The sequence below is a fragment of the Ptychodera flava genome, chromosome 13 (genome assembly GCF_041260155.1).
Source record: "Ptychodera flava strain L36383 chromosome 13, AS_Pfla_20210202, whole genome shotgun sequence".
Classification (NCBI taxonomy): domain Eukaryota; kingdom Metazoa; phylum Hemichordata; class Enteropneusta; family Ptychoderidae; genus Ptychodera; species Ptychodera flava.
The window spans coordinates 6123768-6139971 of NC_091940.1; the positions used below are offsets into that span (position 1 = coordinate 6123768).

General features: G+C 38.7%; 1 protein-coding gene across 1 annotated transcript; it reads left to right on the forward strand.

Moving 5' to 3' along the window:
* The first annotated feature begins 285 nt into the window (after window positions 1–285).
* On the forward strand, window positions 286–16204 carry LOC139147235 (uncharacterized). Its single transcript, XM_070718255.1, has 8 exons — window positions 286–401; window positions 5694–5943; window positions 7121–7292; window positions 8201–8323; window positions 9041–9156; window positions 11717–11855; window positions 12753–12940; window positions 13108–16204. Exons 1-8 carry the CDS (start codon window positions 382–384, stop codon window positions 13384–13386), a joined length of 1287 nt encoding a protein of 428 aa, XP_070574356.1. The 5' UTR covers window positions 286–381; the 3' UTR covers window positions 13387–16204.

The window sequence follows — 16204 nt, forward strand, 5'->3', positions numbered from 1 at the left end:
GGGAAACAAGGAAGACGTAAGTAAAAAAAGATAAAAAACAAAAACACCCTCCGTCCTCAAACGAATCGCTAAGATTTTTAATGAAGCACGGTACATTTTCTCTTTGACATAAAAATATTATGACTTGGTTTCTGTAATCTTAATTACCCTTTGATAACGGCTTGACTTATAGGTTACCCAGGCGAACTGTTTAGCATTATTTTATCATACAATTGAGGTCGCTTCTAAGAAATTAGTACGTTTCTCTGCGATATTTGAATACACGGGATGTGGCGTAATTTGATTGGTTCAGTGGAGTACCATGTCCAGGGAACTTCCTCGGTGCGTTCAACAGTCAAGCATCTACTTGCAGAAGGCCCGTCTGTGTATGTACTCTAAGCCATGGCGTTCTGTTTTGACAGGTAAGGAAAAGTGAACAGAGTACCGTAAATATCTAGACAGGATCATTCCAGGTAAAAATACAGGGATCCAAAATACAGGAAGCGATGTTAAGTGATGGCAGGCATGGCGCTCGGAATTGCCTATGTTGAATACGCAGAGAATTATTCCACAATGAAAAACGGCTGTGGAGTTTGTTTGGATTGAGCCCAGGGGAGTCACTTCCATACGTGTCGATTTCTGGGGTGGGTTTTTCAGCGATGTGGACGAAAATGTTGGTATACATTTCAGTGCACCGGGTCTAAAATGAGGTATGCCAAATTTAATTGCGTCAAACAAACGGTCTTTCACCAAAATTTTCAGATATTTCCTGTGACGGTCAATGTTTTTGGTAAAATTTCAGTTTCTGTTTCAGGAAATCATGTCTCAGCCAGGAATAACAGATTTGCATAAAGGCTCTTTTTGCACCCCTCCCGTACACGAGCTTATTTTGCTCCATAGAGCTTTGTAAAGTTCGAATGTATGTCTCTTTATACAGGGTCAAAGGTCATAGAGGTCTAAAATGGGGTCCAAATATAAGGATAATTTTGGTCTAAACTTGGTGTTTTTGAGGCCGCAAACCCCTACCATTTCTCCAAACAGATACCACCTCCGGGGATTTGGCCAGCAGAGTGAACGGAGTGTTACACAGTGACTTATGGACAGTAAATCTTAGCGAAGCAAGTGATATGTAATAACTGATTTTGTTTGAAAAGTGAAAGTGTATTAAAAGTTACAAAATCTTGTGCAGGCATAATAGAAAATTAAAGGCAACGTAAAAACTGTGAGTGGAAAAAGAGACAGGAAGTAAACGCGAGAGAAGACACCTTACACCGTCGGAAACCGCACGCCCCTTTACAGCTACAGCTCTCCTTGATTTGTGCACAGGTCCGCGAAGTGGAAATCATGCTCTTACTTGTTTTTTGCGTATGTCCGCTGAGCGGAAATCATGCCATCTGACTCGCAAGAATGACAGCCTAGGCCGCGTTCAAAAAAATGGTGAAGGGGCAGGAGGAATTCAGGAGCTTCGAAAATTCTGGGGGTAGTCGAGGGGTCTCTTGTAAGTTTTACTCAACCTATAGGGAAACCTGAAAATATTTTGGTTCCCAATATTTTGATGTCATCCAATGGTGTAATGTCAGTTATATAATTAAACAAAATCTGGAACCGTTTTGTCGCAATTTATGACTTTAATCTCGAAGAAAATCTAAATATATGAATGCCATTAAATTTTCGTAAACAAGTTGGCTTTGTAATGGGACAGGAGCTGTAACTTTTGATAATGTTTTCAATATTTCTATGCAATGTGTCAAATACAGTTTCTTGATGTCTGTCTACAGCATGCTGAAAAACAATATTCAGTTTGTGAACAAAGCCCGTTTATCCAAATATTGGTGATTATGAAATTAGAGTTCAGACAAACAAATATTTGTCAATGATACAAATGCACGGTAAGCGTAGGATGTGTTTTGGCAAGCCTACTACTGAACAGCCCAACATGCTGTAGGAGTATAAACATAACAAAAGCATTATCAAAATACAAAGTTAATACAGCTACTGCCCTGCTACTGCCTATTGGCAATATCACTGTCATCTCATACCGGCAGTGACAGCGATAGCTCTGACTCTGATGTAGTTTAAGAAGAGTTTGGGTCATAGGACGCTGAATTGACAATGAAACATACATGTACTTGTACACAAAATCAGGCCAGTGAGCAACACATAGAAGAATAGGAGACGGAACAGTCACCATAGATTTTTGAATTCTGGCATATGAGAATAATCAATTATTAGAGAAAAAGTTTGGGGTAACTATTCTTGATTTTATAGAAATTTACGATGAAAAGTCAAAGTTTTTCTCGAAAATCACTTAAAATCAATACATAAAACTATTCATTTGAAGTTCATACAGTGAATAAAATTTTCACATCTCATCGTACAATAATGCAAAAGTAAAACTTTGGACAGTAATTATTATAGACTCTAAATAAATGAAAGAAATGTGTGACTAAATGGAACCGTTTACTCTTACCAAATTTGCCATTATTTCACCCTAAATTTCTGAGATTAAAACATTTATTTGTAGGAATATTTTAACTTTCCACTATTGTCAATTATGGAAAACATTTAGAAGTGGCATCTAAGTCGTATATGTCTTGTACTTTTGAAAAAAAAATTCGGTAGGCCACTGTGCTCACTTTTTCACATCTTTGTAAAATGTAGCCAGGAATTCACAACTTGCAAACTCTCTCATGATTGCCATTGTGTGTGCTCTCAGCAGGTACCATGGACCTAGAAAGAGTTGGATGAACTCAAGTCGGCTTAGAATGATAAATTCAAAAAGTCCACTGATGCATTTAAAAATGAATCAATTTGAGAACTTGCACTAGAAATATGGCTCTACAACCTGCTGATATGATGTAGTGTCGAATATCTGCGTGCGGAACGACGCAATACAGTATGTTTTTACTCTGCGTGAATTCTCTATAAACATGCCGCTATATAATTATTTTGGGAGGGGACTCGAAAATGTTTGATCATATAGACGGGTGAACTTGAAAAGTTTTGAGGGTATCGAGGGGGATATGACAAAAGATTTCAATAGCGATTCTCATGCGTCCCCCCCCCCCACCCAAACATTTTTTTTGTGGACGCAGCTCTACTGCAACAGCGTAAATTTGGCACAGAGAATGTTGTTATATTAGGTTTCATTAAACCGGAGGGTGTTTGCATGATTAATGGGAAGGAAATGTCACGATTCTTCGCTTGCAAAGCTATTTCGGGTCAGCTTTGCCGAGAACAGTGCTGTAGAGGTCCAGCGTAAAACGAAGACAAAGTTTCGGACAGGCAGATGAACGGCTGGTCACTTATAACAGGAGCTGGTTTTACGGACAAACCTTCGATTGTCCATGTGACATTTCCTGAATAGGAAATCACCGACTAAATACGCTGATTTTAAATACATACACATTATCCACAAGTTTCACAAGCAAAGGAAGATGCAGTGGTATCCCAAATTAAACACCTTAAGCAGTTAAAACTGATGAAAGACAAGAGACAAAAACATATGGGATAGGTGGCAAAGTGTATGTCAAATATCAAACATTTATAAATGCACAGGTATTGCTAGTTTTATATCGAAGAACATTTTTATAGCTCTCTCATAGACTACTATGTAATGCAATTAACATTTCTTTGAAATTCAAAATCTAATTTCTTGGATACACATAGACTTATAGCCACCCTAGCCTAATCAAGAGCATAAATATCAATAATTGCAAGCGTGTGTGACACACATTTACCTTGTTTTGTATTGGAAAAAATATACATAATTCCCTCATAGACTACAGTGTACAGTGAATCAATATTTCGGTGAAATTCCAAAGTCAAATTTCTTGCACACACATTGACTTGTATCCACCCTTGTCTAATCAAGAACATTAATATCAATAATCAATCTTACATAAATACACAGATTTATTTGTTTTGTATTGGAAGAAAATTACTCATAGTTTCCTCATCATCATAGACTTCAATGTATAGGGAATCAACATTTTCGATGAAATACAAAAACTTGTTTCTACAAGAAAAGTAAATTTAAATATATTATAATACATATATAAATGTTCACTTCAAAGAAAGTACATTTAAATATATTATCAAACATATATAAATGTTCAGAAACAGCTTGTTTTATAGAGGAAAAATGTCAATAGTTTGCCTGATAGCCTCCATGTATTATGATTTGATGTTTTTGGGTGAAGAACTATATCAGCCACATTTTGCCTTCTTGCAGTTGCACAAAATATGTTGACCATTCCGCAAATGTATGAAATACCCTGTCCCTAAAAAGCTTCAAAAATGCTTGTGAGATAAATTCCGATTCACCCTCCTAAAAGGCAAGCCCCGCCCCCTGTAATTTCTGTCCCTAACTTAAATAACAATCAAACCAATTGTAATGTAAATTAGCTGATACCGTTTCAGTTATTATTCTCCACGGACACTGCGCTGGACAGACAAGCGTGATACTGTGCATGGAGGGACATTACGTACCGATACCCACTTACCCTGTAACTGAAGTGGTACGTCCACGGTCAGTTTATACGTGCGTGTAAACTGGCAGCCATCTAAGCTATGAATAAGGAGTAGCGAAGTCAGATTTAGAGCAAAGTTTCGCCGGCGATTTTTCAGTAACTATAGACCTTGAACACCAAAAATAATTGGTTACACAAAGTAATGCAGGTCTGGTCTTGGAGAAAATACCCACTTTAGGTCGTCAAAGACTTGTTAACGAAAACGACGCAATTTTTAACGGGACCTTGCACTGGCCGCGGTCAAAAATAACATCGGGGATTCACGAAAAACTACTCCACAGAAGTTGATTTTTTTCCCTCCAGACTATGATAACACTTGTTAGGAACGCATAGAACGGACAACTTGAAAATCTATGGAGCGCTTTAACGAAAATCTGTATTTTCCCACTACGGAGAAAACCGACCAACCGTCACTTGTGAGCGCGGGGTGTGCGTGTTGGTTTGAAGCAAAATCCTCATTATGCATGCAAATTAGGTACCCAGCTCTCAGCGTGGATAAGATAAAGCCAAAGCTTAGCTGCAGATGTGTAGGGCAGTTAAAAGATCACAGAAAATTCTGAAAAATAATACTTTAAAAATCTCCTTCTCATAATTATCATTACTTTGTTGGTCTGTTTATGTCAGTCTGTGTGTGTGTTTGTCTGTCTGTCTGTCTGCCAATCCTGTAGACCAATTTGTGGAGCTCAAAAATATTTTTGCACACAATTTGACCAGCTTATGTGTATGTTTAATGTTCGGAAAATTATCTAGAATTTAGTGGAATTTAAAAGATGTTAAGCTCTCAACAAAAAATTACATAATTATGATTTCTCATCAATGTCAAAAAATACTTTTAATGAAAAAAATGTCATTTACGAAAGATATGATGTCGAAATATCATATCTGTCGCAAAATGCCAGTCCTACACTTTCATATTTAATTTACGTTTCTCAGGGCTGACTGCATTCTGTTTTGAACAGTGGTGATGATATTTATACAATACTGTATGTTGTGGGTTCGAACCTCGAATGAAGACACTGTATTTTCTTATTTTTAATAAAGGTCAAGACAAACCTGTTTCAGTTATTTCCATTTTCGATTTTTAGATGAGCATGGACTGTTAAGTTTCAGAGAAAATCTCGTTGAGTACATTGTATTCTGTGATTTCTTGCATTGATGTTGCCTATTGTTTTTCTAACGCAGATCCACAAGACCTTCCGTCTCCTTGACCATTTCTTTGCTGATGACTACAACATTCGTCACCCTTGTCATTTCCGAGGAAACATTGACTGGTCTCTGCGGATCCTTCTCATCCCCTAACTACCCACAGGAGTACCCGCACAACGAGGTAGCTGTCTGGAACATCGAAGTGCCCGATGGATATCGTGCCGCCTTGTACTTCTCAGTGTTCGATCTGGAAATGTCACGCGGATGTGAATACGACTCGGTGCAGGTCAGCTTATTAAAGCATTGAATACCGAACGTTATTTTCATCCGAAACAGAGGATTTTTAATTAAGTAGCCTCTCTATTTAAACGGCCAGTAGCTGCAAATTTTGATTTTTTTGTATTTTATCGTCTACTGCAATTTCATGTTCTTCTCCCAGACGCATGTTGTGATATTAAGCATTCAGCTTGTCAACCCCAGCTTGTCAACCCGGCATGTACAAGCACAAACTACGCTGTTACCGTTGACATTGAATTCTGGTCAGGAAATTTGAATGGAAACGATAACTATGCACTCTACACGTATCGATGGTGTGTTGTCATGCTGAATTGTGGATCTTTCAGAATGCTGTGGAAGTAGAGCAAGAGCTTTCAGTCGTCACACTACAAACACACAGCGAAAAAATCGCTAAAAGTTACAGCTAGTGACCCTTCAAGCAGCCGTGACAGATTGTCATAGTTTTTCCAACAGGCAAAGTTCCCCATATGTTGCGAACACCAACATAGAGGCGATATAAATATTAAACACATGACAAAATTTGCAATTTATGTGCCTCGAAAGTGAAAGACTCAATACTTTTGCTCGAATTTTCCTCAAGAAATATTTCAACCATTCTCTTTCAAAATGAAGAATAAAAGTCAGGGATCACCGTGCAAATATTGGTACTAGAGAATAAAATTTACCGATATTTGAAATTCAAAATGGTCGCCATCCCTGTGTTAACAGTATGGAAGAAAATAAAATTTTCGAATTTCGAAAAACTAAGCCGGTATAAAGTTTTCTTACACCGATAGCTTTAAAATGAGCCCCCACAAGTGGAATATCAGAAAAGAATTGTTATAGTTCGGGAATCCGAATATCTTTCCCTGAGGAGCGTTCTGCCTTAAACGGACAAAGTCGGCCATTTTTCATGAATTTTGTTTGATACGAGACACTATTTATACTATTCGACATGTTGAAAGATACTAAATGAATGGGTGACCATGCATATATTCGACCCCGGTTTTAGTCACGATACATGAAACCAACGCGAGAAAAAATAAATGGTCATGACCATTTATTCAGAGTATCATCTCTACCTTCCTATATTCACAATTGCTCATAATAGAGCAATATATCAGCAAAGATGAAAGATGTATTCAAAGAGTTGCTAGATTTACTCAAAAATTATTTTTTTGTTGCAGATATCGGCCAATGACGAAGAACTGCATCAATTTTGTGGTGGGGAATGGTTTCCGCACTTCCCAGGAAGAACGGTGGTTAGATCGCCGAACAATCAAATGACAGTGACCTTCCGCTCAGACTATTCTAATTCTGACCATAATGTTGGATTCTATGCTCATTACTTTTCTGAAGGTGACCTTGAAATACATTTGATATGACGACTGTATACAATGTGATATGATATGATATAAGCTTATTATATCATACCAGTATATTGAGGGCGCAAATGCAGCGATCTGATTGGTCGAGACGCGAAAAGAACCGTGGTATATTGGCGATATACCATGGTGGCACACGCGCGAGCTCTAGCCAATTGACCAAAACTACGTTTATGACGTTCCACGCCAGAAAATCAATATAATGTGTGATATAATAGCAATAAATCACACCCAGCGACGGTATACCTCTTGATTTTGACCAGTTCACTTCATACATGCACTCGCTATCACTCGTGCATATATGTCGTGAACTGATCAAAATCTCGTGGTATACCATCGCTGGGTGTGCTTTATTGCTTAAATATGATATCATGTCATATTATACATCACATCACATCATATTATATCATAATCTGTGATGTAGTACGATACAGCACATCATAGCAAAATGCAAAGCCGTGCAATGCAATGAAAAGAAATGGAATACAACGCACAACTATACTTTTAAGAGAATACAGTACAATGCAAAGCATTACCATACAATACTTTACAATACCTCAATTAATATGGCCCCTTTGTTTCATATAATTATTCCCTAAGTAACAAACACGATAACATCGAGTGAAAATAAGTAATTGATTAGTCAGCCGTTCAAGTCAGCGTTTTGAGAGTACAGGCCAGGGACACTTCAGACCATGTACTGATAACCTGTTGAACAATGATGTTACACCTAGCATGTCAGGACGTACTTTGTACAATTAACCCTCTAAGGCACCGTAAGACAAGCATTGATTTCTACCCCAGTGAAGACGAGGACCTGTGTTCTCAAGTGTTCTTCAGTGTGCCGAATTCTTAGAATTTCATGACTTATATATCTTTCAGATATTGATGAATGTCTTTACAACAATGGTGGCTGCGATCATTACTGTCACAATATCCTCGGTAGTTTTTATTGTTCCTGTCGTTCTGAATATGTACTGGATTCAGACAGAAAGATCTGCTCAGGTGGGTTAAAGATACTTGGAATTCTGTGGTTGATATCCATATGGTTACAGAACGGGGCACCAAGCAGGGTGAAACCGATCCCTCAGTATACGTTACAGAGAGAGAGAGAGAGAGAGAGAGAGAGAGAGAGAGAGAGAGAGAGAGAATGTATGTATGTATGTATGTATGTATGTGTATGTGTATGTATATGTATCGCTGTGTAAGTAAGTACGTTTGTACATTGTATATATGCATGAAAATGTATAATGCATCTATGTATGCATGTGACGTATATATGCAAGTATGTGTAATCTGTGACATTTCGCAGTCTAACGATATGTCTAGTTGGAATAGGTATATCTACATATCTGCATTTCGGCAATTACTTAATTTCCTATTGGATTTTTACACTTGCCTTTTCGGTCCATCCCTACTATCTAAACCCATATTAATCTTTTTCTGCATTCATCTCGGTAATTCCTGTCTACGCATAAAGTCACACACGTCCTAATGCACTTCGAGTTTACGATGAATTAAAAGTAATGTATATCTGGCCAACTGGTGGCGTGTTAACACAAAACTAATACATGTAATAGGTATAACATGTTGGCGAGAGTGTGATTTGCTGCGGCTTGAATGCATACACCCCGTCCGTGCACCGACGCCCCCAACGCAACGTGCCAATTTACATTTTTCTATGTAAGCTGACGACACTCTTTTTCTCGATCAAACGTCCAGCATGTCCAACCGAGAGCATGGTCATGGGTAGTCGACAGTCAAGAAAGAGTGCACACATGGCGATGGAAACCGATGCAGAAAATGAGTCACCACCTGAATGCGGAACTAGGTTTGTTGTACGTATCTAAATTATTTCTTGCCGTAATTATTGACTCCGCAAATAGTGCATTCTACATAGATTGGAACGCAGGACGCTTGAAGGCCGTGGCGAACCCACTGGCCAGGTGGTGTACACCACATTCGAAGCCCGGACTCGTCGTACATAATAGGGCAACGCAGTGGCGGGAGAGATCGGAGTTATGTTACTTCTAGGGGATGGACGGAACATCATGTCTGGAATCTTGCAAAAAACTGAATTGCGACAAAATCCCCAACAACATATGGGTGGGGGAGCGCTATCATAAACCAATGTGATACTCTTCCATGTAATAGGTAAGAAATGAATACACAAATAAATGAACTATGGCTATTGTTATGGTATGACTTGTATAAAAAAACCAACTATACCGATGACAACACCTTGAATGGTGTTTAAATTACTTCAGCGCTTTGGTACTTCGCGCCTCAATGAAAGACTTTGACTTTTAATAAAAATTTTCTCAGGCCAGGCAAACTTTCAACCATTCACTTTCAAAATCAAAAATGTTTAATCTGGTTTTATCGTGCAAATTCTGACACTAGAGAAGCAAATCATTCAATATTTACCGATATTTGAAGTTCAAAATGGCCGTCATCCCTGTGTTATCTCTCTGTGGGATTACCGATTTTCACAAAACTAAGCTGGTGAAAACTTTATTAACTTTATAAGCTTCAAAATGAGCCCCCGACAAGTGGTATGTCAAAACATATTGTAAAAGTTTAAGAGTCCGAATATCTATCCCAAGGTGCTCTACCTTATACATGGCTTGTTAGTTTACGCGTAGAGGATAGCGTACATCTCAAGTGAGGAAGCTCCAATCACAATGATGCCTTGCATAAAAGGGAAGAGTTTTCACTGGTTTATTTTTGAATTTCAAATGTCGGTAAACATTGGGTCATTATAATTTCTTTCCCTTGTACCAAATTGTGCACTGTGATCCTGTGTCGTGTGTCTTGATTTCGAAAGGGAGTGCTCTGGTTTTGTTTATTGAAAAAGTTTAAAACTTTCAGCTTTGAGTCGCGTACTACCTTATTTAGGGAAGTGAACATGTTGGAAAGTGTAAAAGTACAGCCCCAGGCACTATGTTCTCTTGTATGTTTTCTATTTGTCTAAGTTTATGTAATTGATAACGAATAACACTTGCTGCCCTTTTATAGTTCGCAAAATTTGTGTGTACAATTTATTATTTATATGTATTACTCATTTATGTTTCATTTTATAAGAAGAAGAATTATTATCACAATAACACAATAACATATTTAAAACGATGTTTACTTGAACAAAATGGTTTTATAGAGGGGCAAAAAATTTTCATCATCATCTAAAGTTTCGCGGAAGAGGCTTTTGAGTATTTTGCAGGCGTTTCTAGGTTTCATCAAATCGGCACTAATAAAATCCAAACTCCTCCATCTCCCATCCTTCAAGTAACAAATGAACACAATAGTAGGCGAAATAAAATGCACCGATTTTATAACAGTGGCACATGGATGTAACACACCAAATTTTAAGTAATTGAGCTATATCATCTTAAGGTAGAATACTTCTCAGGACAGATATTCGGACTCTCAATTTTTCATAATATATTTATCTTATAATTCTTTTCTAATCTACCATTTGTGGGGTTCATTTTATAGCTCTTGGAGGGAGTTTTTCGAAAATGGAAATTCTCATTTTTCCCCAATGAGTTAATACAGGGATGGCGGCCATTTTGACATTGAAATATCGGTAAATGTCAGGAAATTAGTTTTTCAAAACTCTGCAAGATGACCCCTGATTTTTATTCTTGTTTCTGTAAGAGAATGGTTGAAAGTTTCATTCAAGAAAGTTTGAGCAAAAGTTTAAGTCTTTCACTTTCTTGGCGCACACAGCCTTAAAGCCTTATTGACTCATTTTTGTTAAAACATCATCTCTCATACAACTAGTCTGACGTCTAACTAAATTCAAATAAAGCTTCTTAGGTATGCCAGGCTTAATTTTTGTAAAATTTAGCATAAGCTTTGTATATGTAAACTTCTAAAGATCTTTGCTCAGTTTAATTATAAGCTCATGACTTGCATACTCATTGGATCAAATGATTATAACATTTTTAGCTAATTATGTCCACGGAGTTATGATTTCGGCAATAATCAAATTTATCCGGCTTCTATCATGATTTGTTTTCAAATATTCTATCTTTAACATTGCTTTTGTCAAAAAATAATAGAATGACCATTTCAATGAGTTGCCTTTGTATTTGATGTACAAGTGCTATCACGATGCAGTGATTTCGCTAATTTTAGTGACTCCTAAAAGCATAGCAGTACATCGACCGCCATGTCACTGTACTAACTCCTTTTGCGCCATCCGGCCACTTGCGTTTCCGGCACTGTCCCTTAGCAGCATAGCGCAACGAGGCCAAGAGATTTTTAACCAGTAGTCGCTACGACGCGCTTTCACATAAAAGGTGCATGAAGACAACCAATGCATGCTACCTACACTTTACCCAATGGCATTTGTTTCTCTGTGATAGTAATCATGTACTCGTCTGTTTCATTTAGAAAATATGGCCGACGCAAGGTGCAAACATTCGGATTTGGTCCCTGTTGAGCCGCAAGAATGATGGATTTTTGCAAGTAAAGAAGAAAATTGCAACAGACGTGTTCTCAGTTGATGGGACAGGAACTTACGATAGCAACAGTAAGTAGCCCAGTTTAAATGGCAAAGGTCGGAACTCAGAGCGTCTGAACGATGCGAATACGACTCCCATTACCATTCGGTGGCACTGATGATTTCATTTCACTTTTGAATTAGAAATTTTGATGTCAGGTACGCGATTTGTTATTTGATGCGACAAGTGACGACAAGACAGGACGCTGCGATGGATAAAAATACGAGAAGATTGTCGGTCAAAAGACAAGATCATTCTAGCGAGCCAGAACATGATTTCGGCTGCGCGGAAGCACGCGAAATTTAGGTAACGCAGCGCTGTTGCCCTTAATGGGCCTGTCGTTTATGACGATGGATATGATTGGCCGAGTGCAGAGGTTGTCGAGTCGCTTGGGTTTTGAGAATGTTCAGCATTTTTGTGCCGTAGACTAATCTTGTCCCATCTATATCAGTCATAATCTTGTGATGTGAAACAACCATCAAGTAATATTCTATATCGTACACTTGAGGACCCTGTCGTATTGCAGAAAATCGGTGATCAAATTAGATCAGATTCTAATCGTGTTGTCGCCGCTTCTCACTATTCGCAAAAGACCATACATCTCCACAAACAACACCTGCAAGTTTCCGGCTAGTCATGTTGGAAAATGTTAGAAACAAGTAGTATTAAGATGAAATTTGGCTGGAGTTGGTACCTGGATGCGAAAATCATTGATCAGCAACTGTCTAATTGCACACGGATTCGGTTGCTTGTCTATGGATTCAACCATAGCTGTGGCGCCAGCGTGAAAAGTCGAAGTCAAAATCAGCATGTAAAAGATGGAAAACCCCTCAGAATACCAGTGCCACAGCTATGGATCCGCAGCTACAGTATATTTAGTGTACTTTTTTCTTATAAAATATCTTACAAATTTTCACTCTAACCAGGTGTCTTCAGATTTTACGGTGTCTACGACCCGAATATTAGAACCCGTGATTCCAAATCGTTTACTGCGGAGCCTGACGACAGTAATTTGGCTTGGTTTGGCATCCCTGGCAATAGAATTGGCAAGGATGCAGACAGCAATAAAATATACATGTTGCAATGGAAGGAAGATGGTGGTATTCAAGCGAAGGTAGGTGTTTTGGCAAAGTGCAGTGATAAGACAATGAAATACATATTGTGTATAAGTGCATGGTAATACACAGTGGAGAATCCGGGTATCAATAACGGTCTTTTTCCCTTCGTGAGTACATTTCATGAATATGATCATGTTTGAATTGCTGTCTATATACTTTCCAGGGTTTTACAGCTCCTGACGATTATCAGAACCCACCCAACATTTGCGACACAGTAGAGCGCAAACAAGCAACATTCTTGGTCTCCTTCAAATCAGCTACAAACTACTTCAACCTTCAGTGCTCGCCCTCAGAGAACTCCAATGACTCGAGTGGAAAATTGATCAAGACTGTAGCCAGTGGAAATATCACGACCGTTAGCGTCCATCCGCAGATAAATCAGTTTTCTTATGATCCGGGGATGCAGTACTATCTGCCATATGCATATGACTCTAACTTGTAGCCCGACGGCTATCTTTAGGTTAAACACTTTATACACTGTACCTTCTCTCTTTCTGCATAAAAAAACAGTAAGACAGTTACACACATCAAAAAGAGTAGTGAGGATTTTCAAAAAGTTCTATGGTAGATATGATGAAATTGTGGCCAAATACGACACCTCGGTCACTCAAATGATTAGCGACACAATTCCCAACTTTGAGTTATTACAGTGATTCATATACAAGTTAGACAATTTGGGGACCATGTACCAATCCTGACACGTGTATCATGCTAGCAGGGTATACGCTTACGCATTCCGGACACCTGGTACCACCACTTACTATTAGTGGTTCAGGAGGGCCCTTCTTAACTTTGTAAATCATAAACGTCCAAGGGACCCCGTAATGTATTACCCTAAATGGAAATGATTATTCGACCAGTTTCTTGTTATATTAATGATATAGATTATCGAAAGCTGCTATGACGGTTTAAAGCGGTTATTGCTAGTCGCTTGACCGGTGAAGCTAATCCTTTGTTGTGATACCGATAACCGGGTCTAACAGAGCTAATCTGATCTATTTTGGCATTCAACCAGCAGGGGAAAGTAATTACTGTCGGTTATTGCTCTCCCTCTGCGATTTGAAAATGTTCATTAACCTATTGGACACGGCTTAGTATATATAAACATATTATCAATTAGGTCCAAAGACGGAAAATAGGCAGATACTTAGATAATTAGGCCTACAGGTTATTACCCAATATCGACTGTTACTGTGTCGTATCAATATGAGTGTCATTTGTGTTGCGTCAGACACGCGTACGCGAGACGAAGTCGAGTGTCCGATGCAGCACAAATGACACGAATGCTGATACGAAGTAAGGAAATGGCGAAATTGTGTAATTACATTATACCAGTATATTGATAGCGCAAATACGACAATCTGATTGGTCGAGGCCTGAAAATGGCCGTGGTATACTCACGATATACTACAGCTGGCACCCGTGCAAGTTCTTGGCAACAGGAAGATCCTTTTTTGACATTCCTAAACAGAAATTCAATATACTGTTATGATATAATAGCATATAAACCACACCCAGCGATGGTATACAATTCCATTTTGACAAGTTAACTTCATATATGCGAGCGATGGCGAGTGCGTTTGTCTATATGAAGTGAACTGGTCAAAATCTTGTGGTATACCATCGCTGGGTGTTGTTTACTGTTTAAATAACCGATTTATCATATAGCCATGCCAAGAACTTTACTTGTACTTACTAAAAACCTTAAATTTTGAGGCTTTACTTTATTACGCCCTGCGCATAAACATCGAAATATTTGTGTGAGCAGGCTTTATTTATAAACTGTATTAGCTTACGACGAAGTCAACATCACGCGCGACATCGCTGCAAGTCATCCATATCTCAATGAACTCCAAGAAGAAAGACATCGGGATTGAAAAATAGCCGTACAGGGGAATTTTTCAAGGTGCAATATGCATTTACAATTGTAACCGATCAAAAACTGTCCTTTGCTTTAACTCTTTCCTGATTTTGATCGCGTTCGATCGCGGAATGTCACGGAGATGGGCGCCCATTTTCTTTGTTTACACTGGGAGTTTCCATATCAATAGGTGTCACGCCAAGCACTCTCTACCTTTTCGGAGGTCCCGGTCGTCGGAGGTAGACAGTGCCGTGCGAACCGCCGAATGTCTGCTACAGCCTGTCCGAAAAAAAGAACTTTAACAGAAAAACCATGGCGAAACATTACAAGACTCAACACGTTATTTCCGTATTTAATACGGATAGTTTTCAATCGGATTCGAACCCACAACATACGGCATCAGTCGCCTAGCTGAGAGGCCACAGACAGAACCACTCGGCTAAATCTCCACTCCCAAAAAGAGTGGTTCAATAGCCGGCTAAGTTGTTACATTTTTCTGACTGAGACCGCTCAACACGTAGAGTTCGTGAAGCACTCACGCACGCATGCTCACTATCATACATCGCACATACACACACTTTATCGAAGCGAAGAAACAAATTTCATCGCTTTAACTGGGCGAACGATAAGCAACCCGCAAAATCCATGTTCCTCAAAGCCCCTCAAAGTTTTAACGTCGGCGACATTGCTTCGCAGGCGGAAAGCGCCAGCCTTTTTTGTAACACGTTGTTTACTATCAAATTGCACATGTACTTCGGGGACACTCCAAAACCGATGACGTTTATCGTGCGTATCTCGACCCTGTGAAATTTAAATATTGCGCCTGATAGTTTACAGTAAACGTCACAAGAATGAAGCGATATGGGCATGGGTATATGATAATACGCTTAGTACTTTATGTTTAGTTGAAGTTTCAATATATACAGCCTTCTAATGCAAATTAGGGAAGCTCTTTTGGGGACATGGCCTACACAAGGCCCAGCATTGCACAAAGTAAGCTTAGAGTTGATAGTTGAAATCAAATCATTTTTACTCCATGATTGACATTTATTGAGATATATTATTTTACCAATAAGCTATGCGACTGTGGAAGAACGCCACTACCTTATCGCACAAGCTGTGGTGTACTAAGTTATTTTCATGATTGAGTGACACGGTAATTTTCTGTAGTTTGCTTTAACGAGCAAGTGAAAATGTTAGCTTACACCACAGATCTTATGCTGAGTTCGTCGCGTTCTGTTATTATTGTATGTTCCCTTAAATTAGATGGAAACGGACTTTTTTGGCAGGGAATATCTTGTCAACAAGGAGTACTTTTACTCATTTGCATAAAATGCATGTAAATACCATTTATATTATCCTAGCATCATTGACATAAACTGGAGAACATATACAATAA

Coding starts and splice junctions, on each gene's coding strand:
- LOC139147235 (XM_070718255.1), top strand. CDS start 382: ATGGCGTTCTGTTTTGACAG. Junction 9,157..11,716: donor AATGCGGAACTAGGTTTGTT/GTACGTATCTAA, acceptor TGTTTCATTTAG/AAAATATGGCCGACGCAAGG. Junction 11,856..12,752: donor AGGAACTTACGATAGCAACA/GTAAGTAGCCCA, acceptor CACTCTAACCAG/GTGTCTTCAGATTTTACGGT.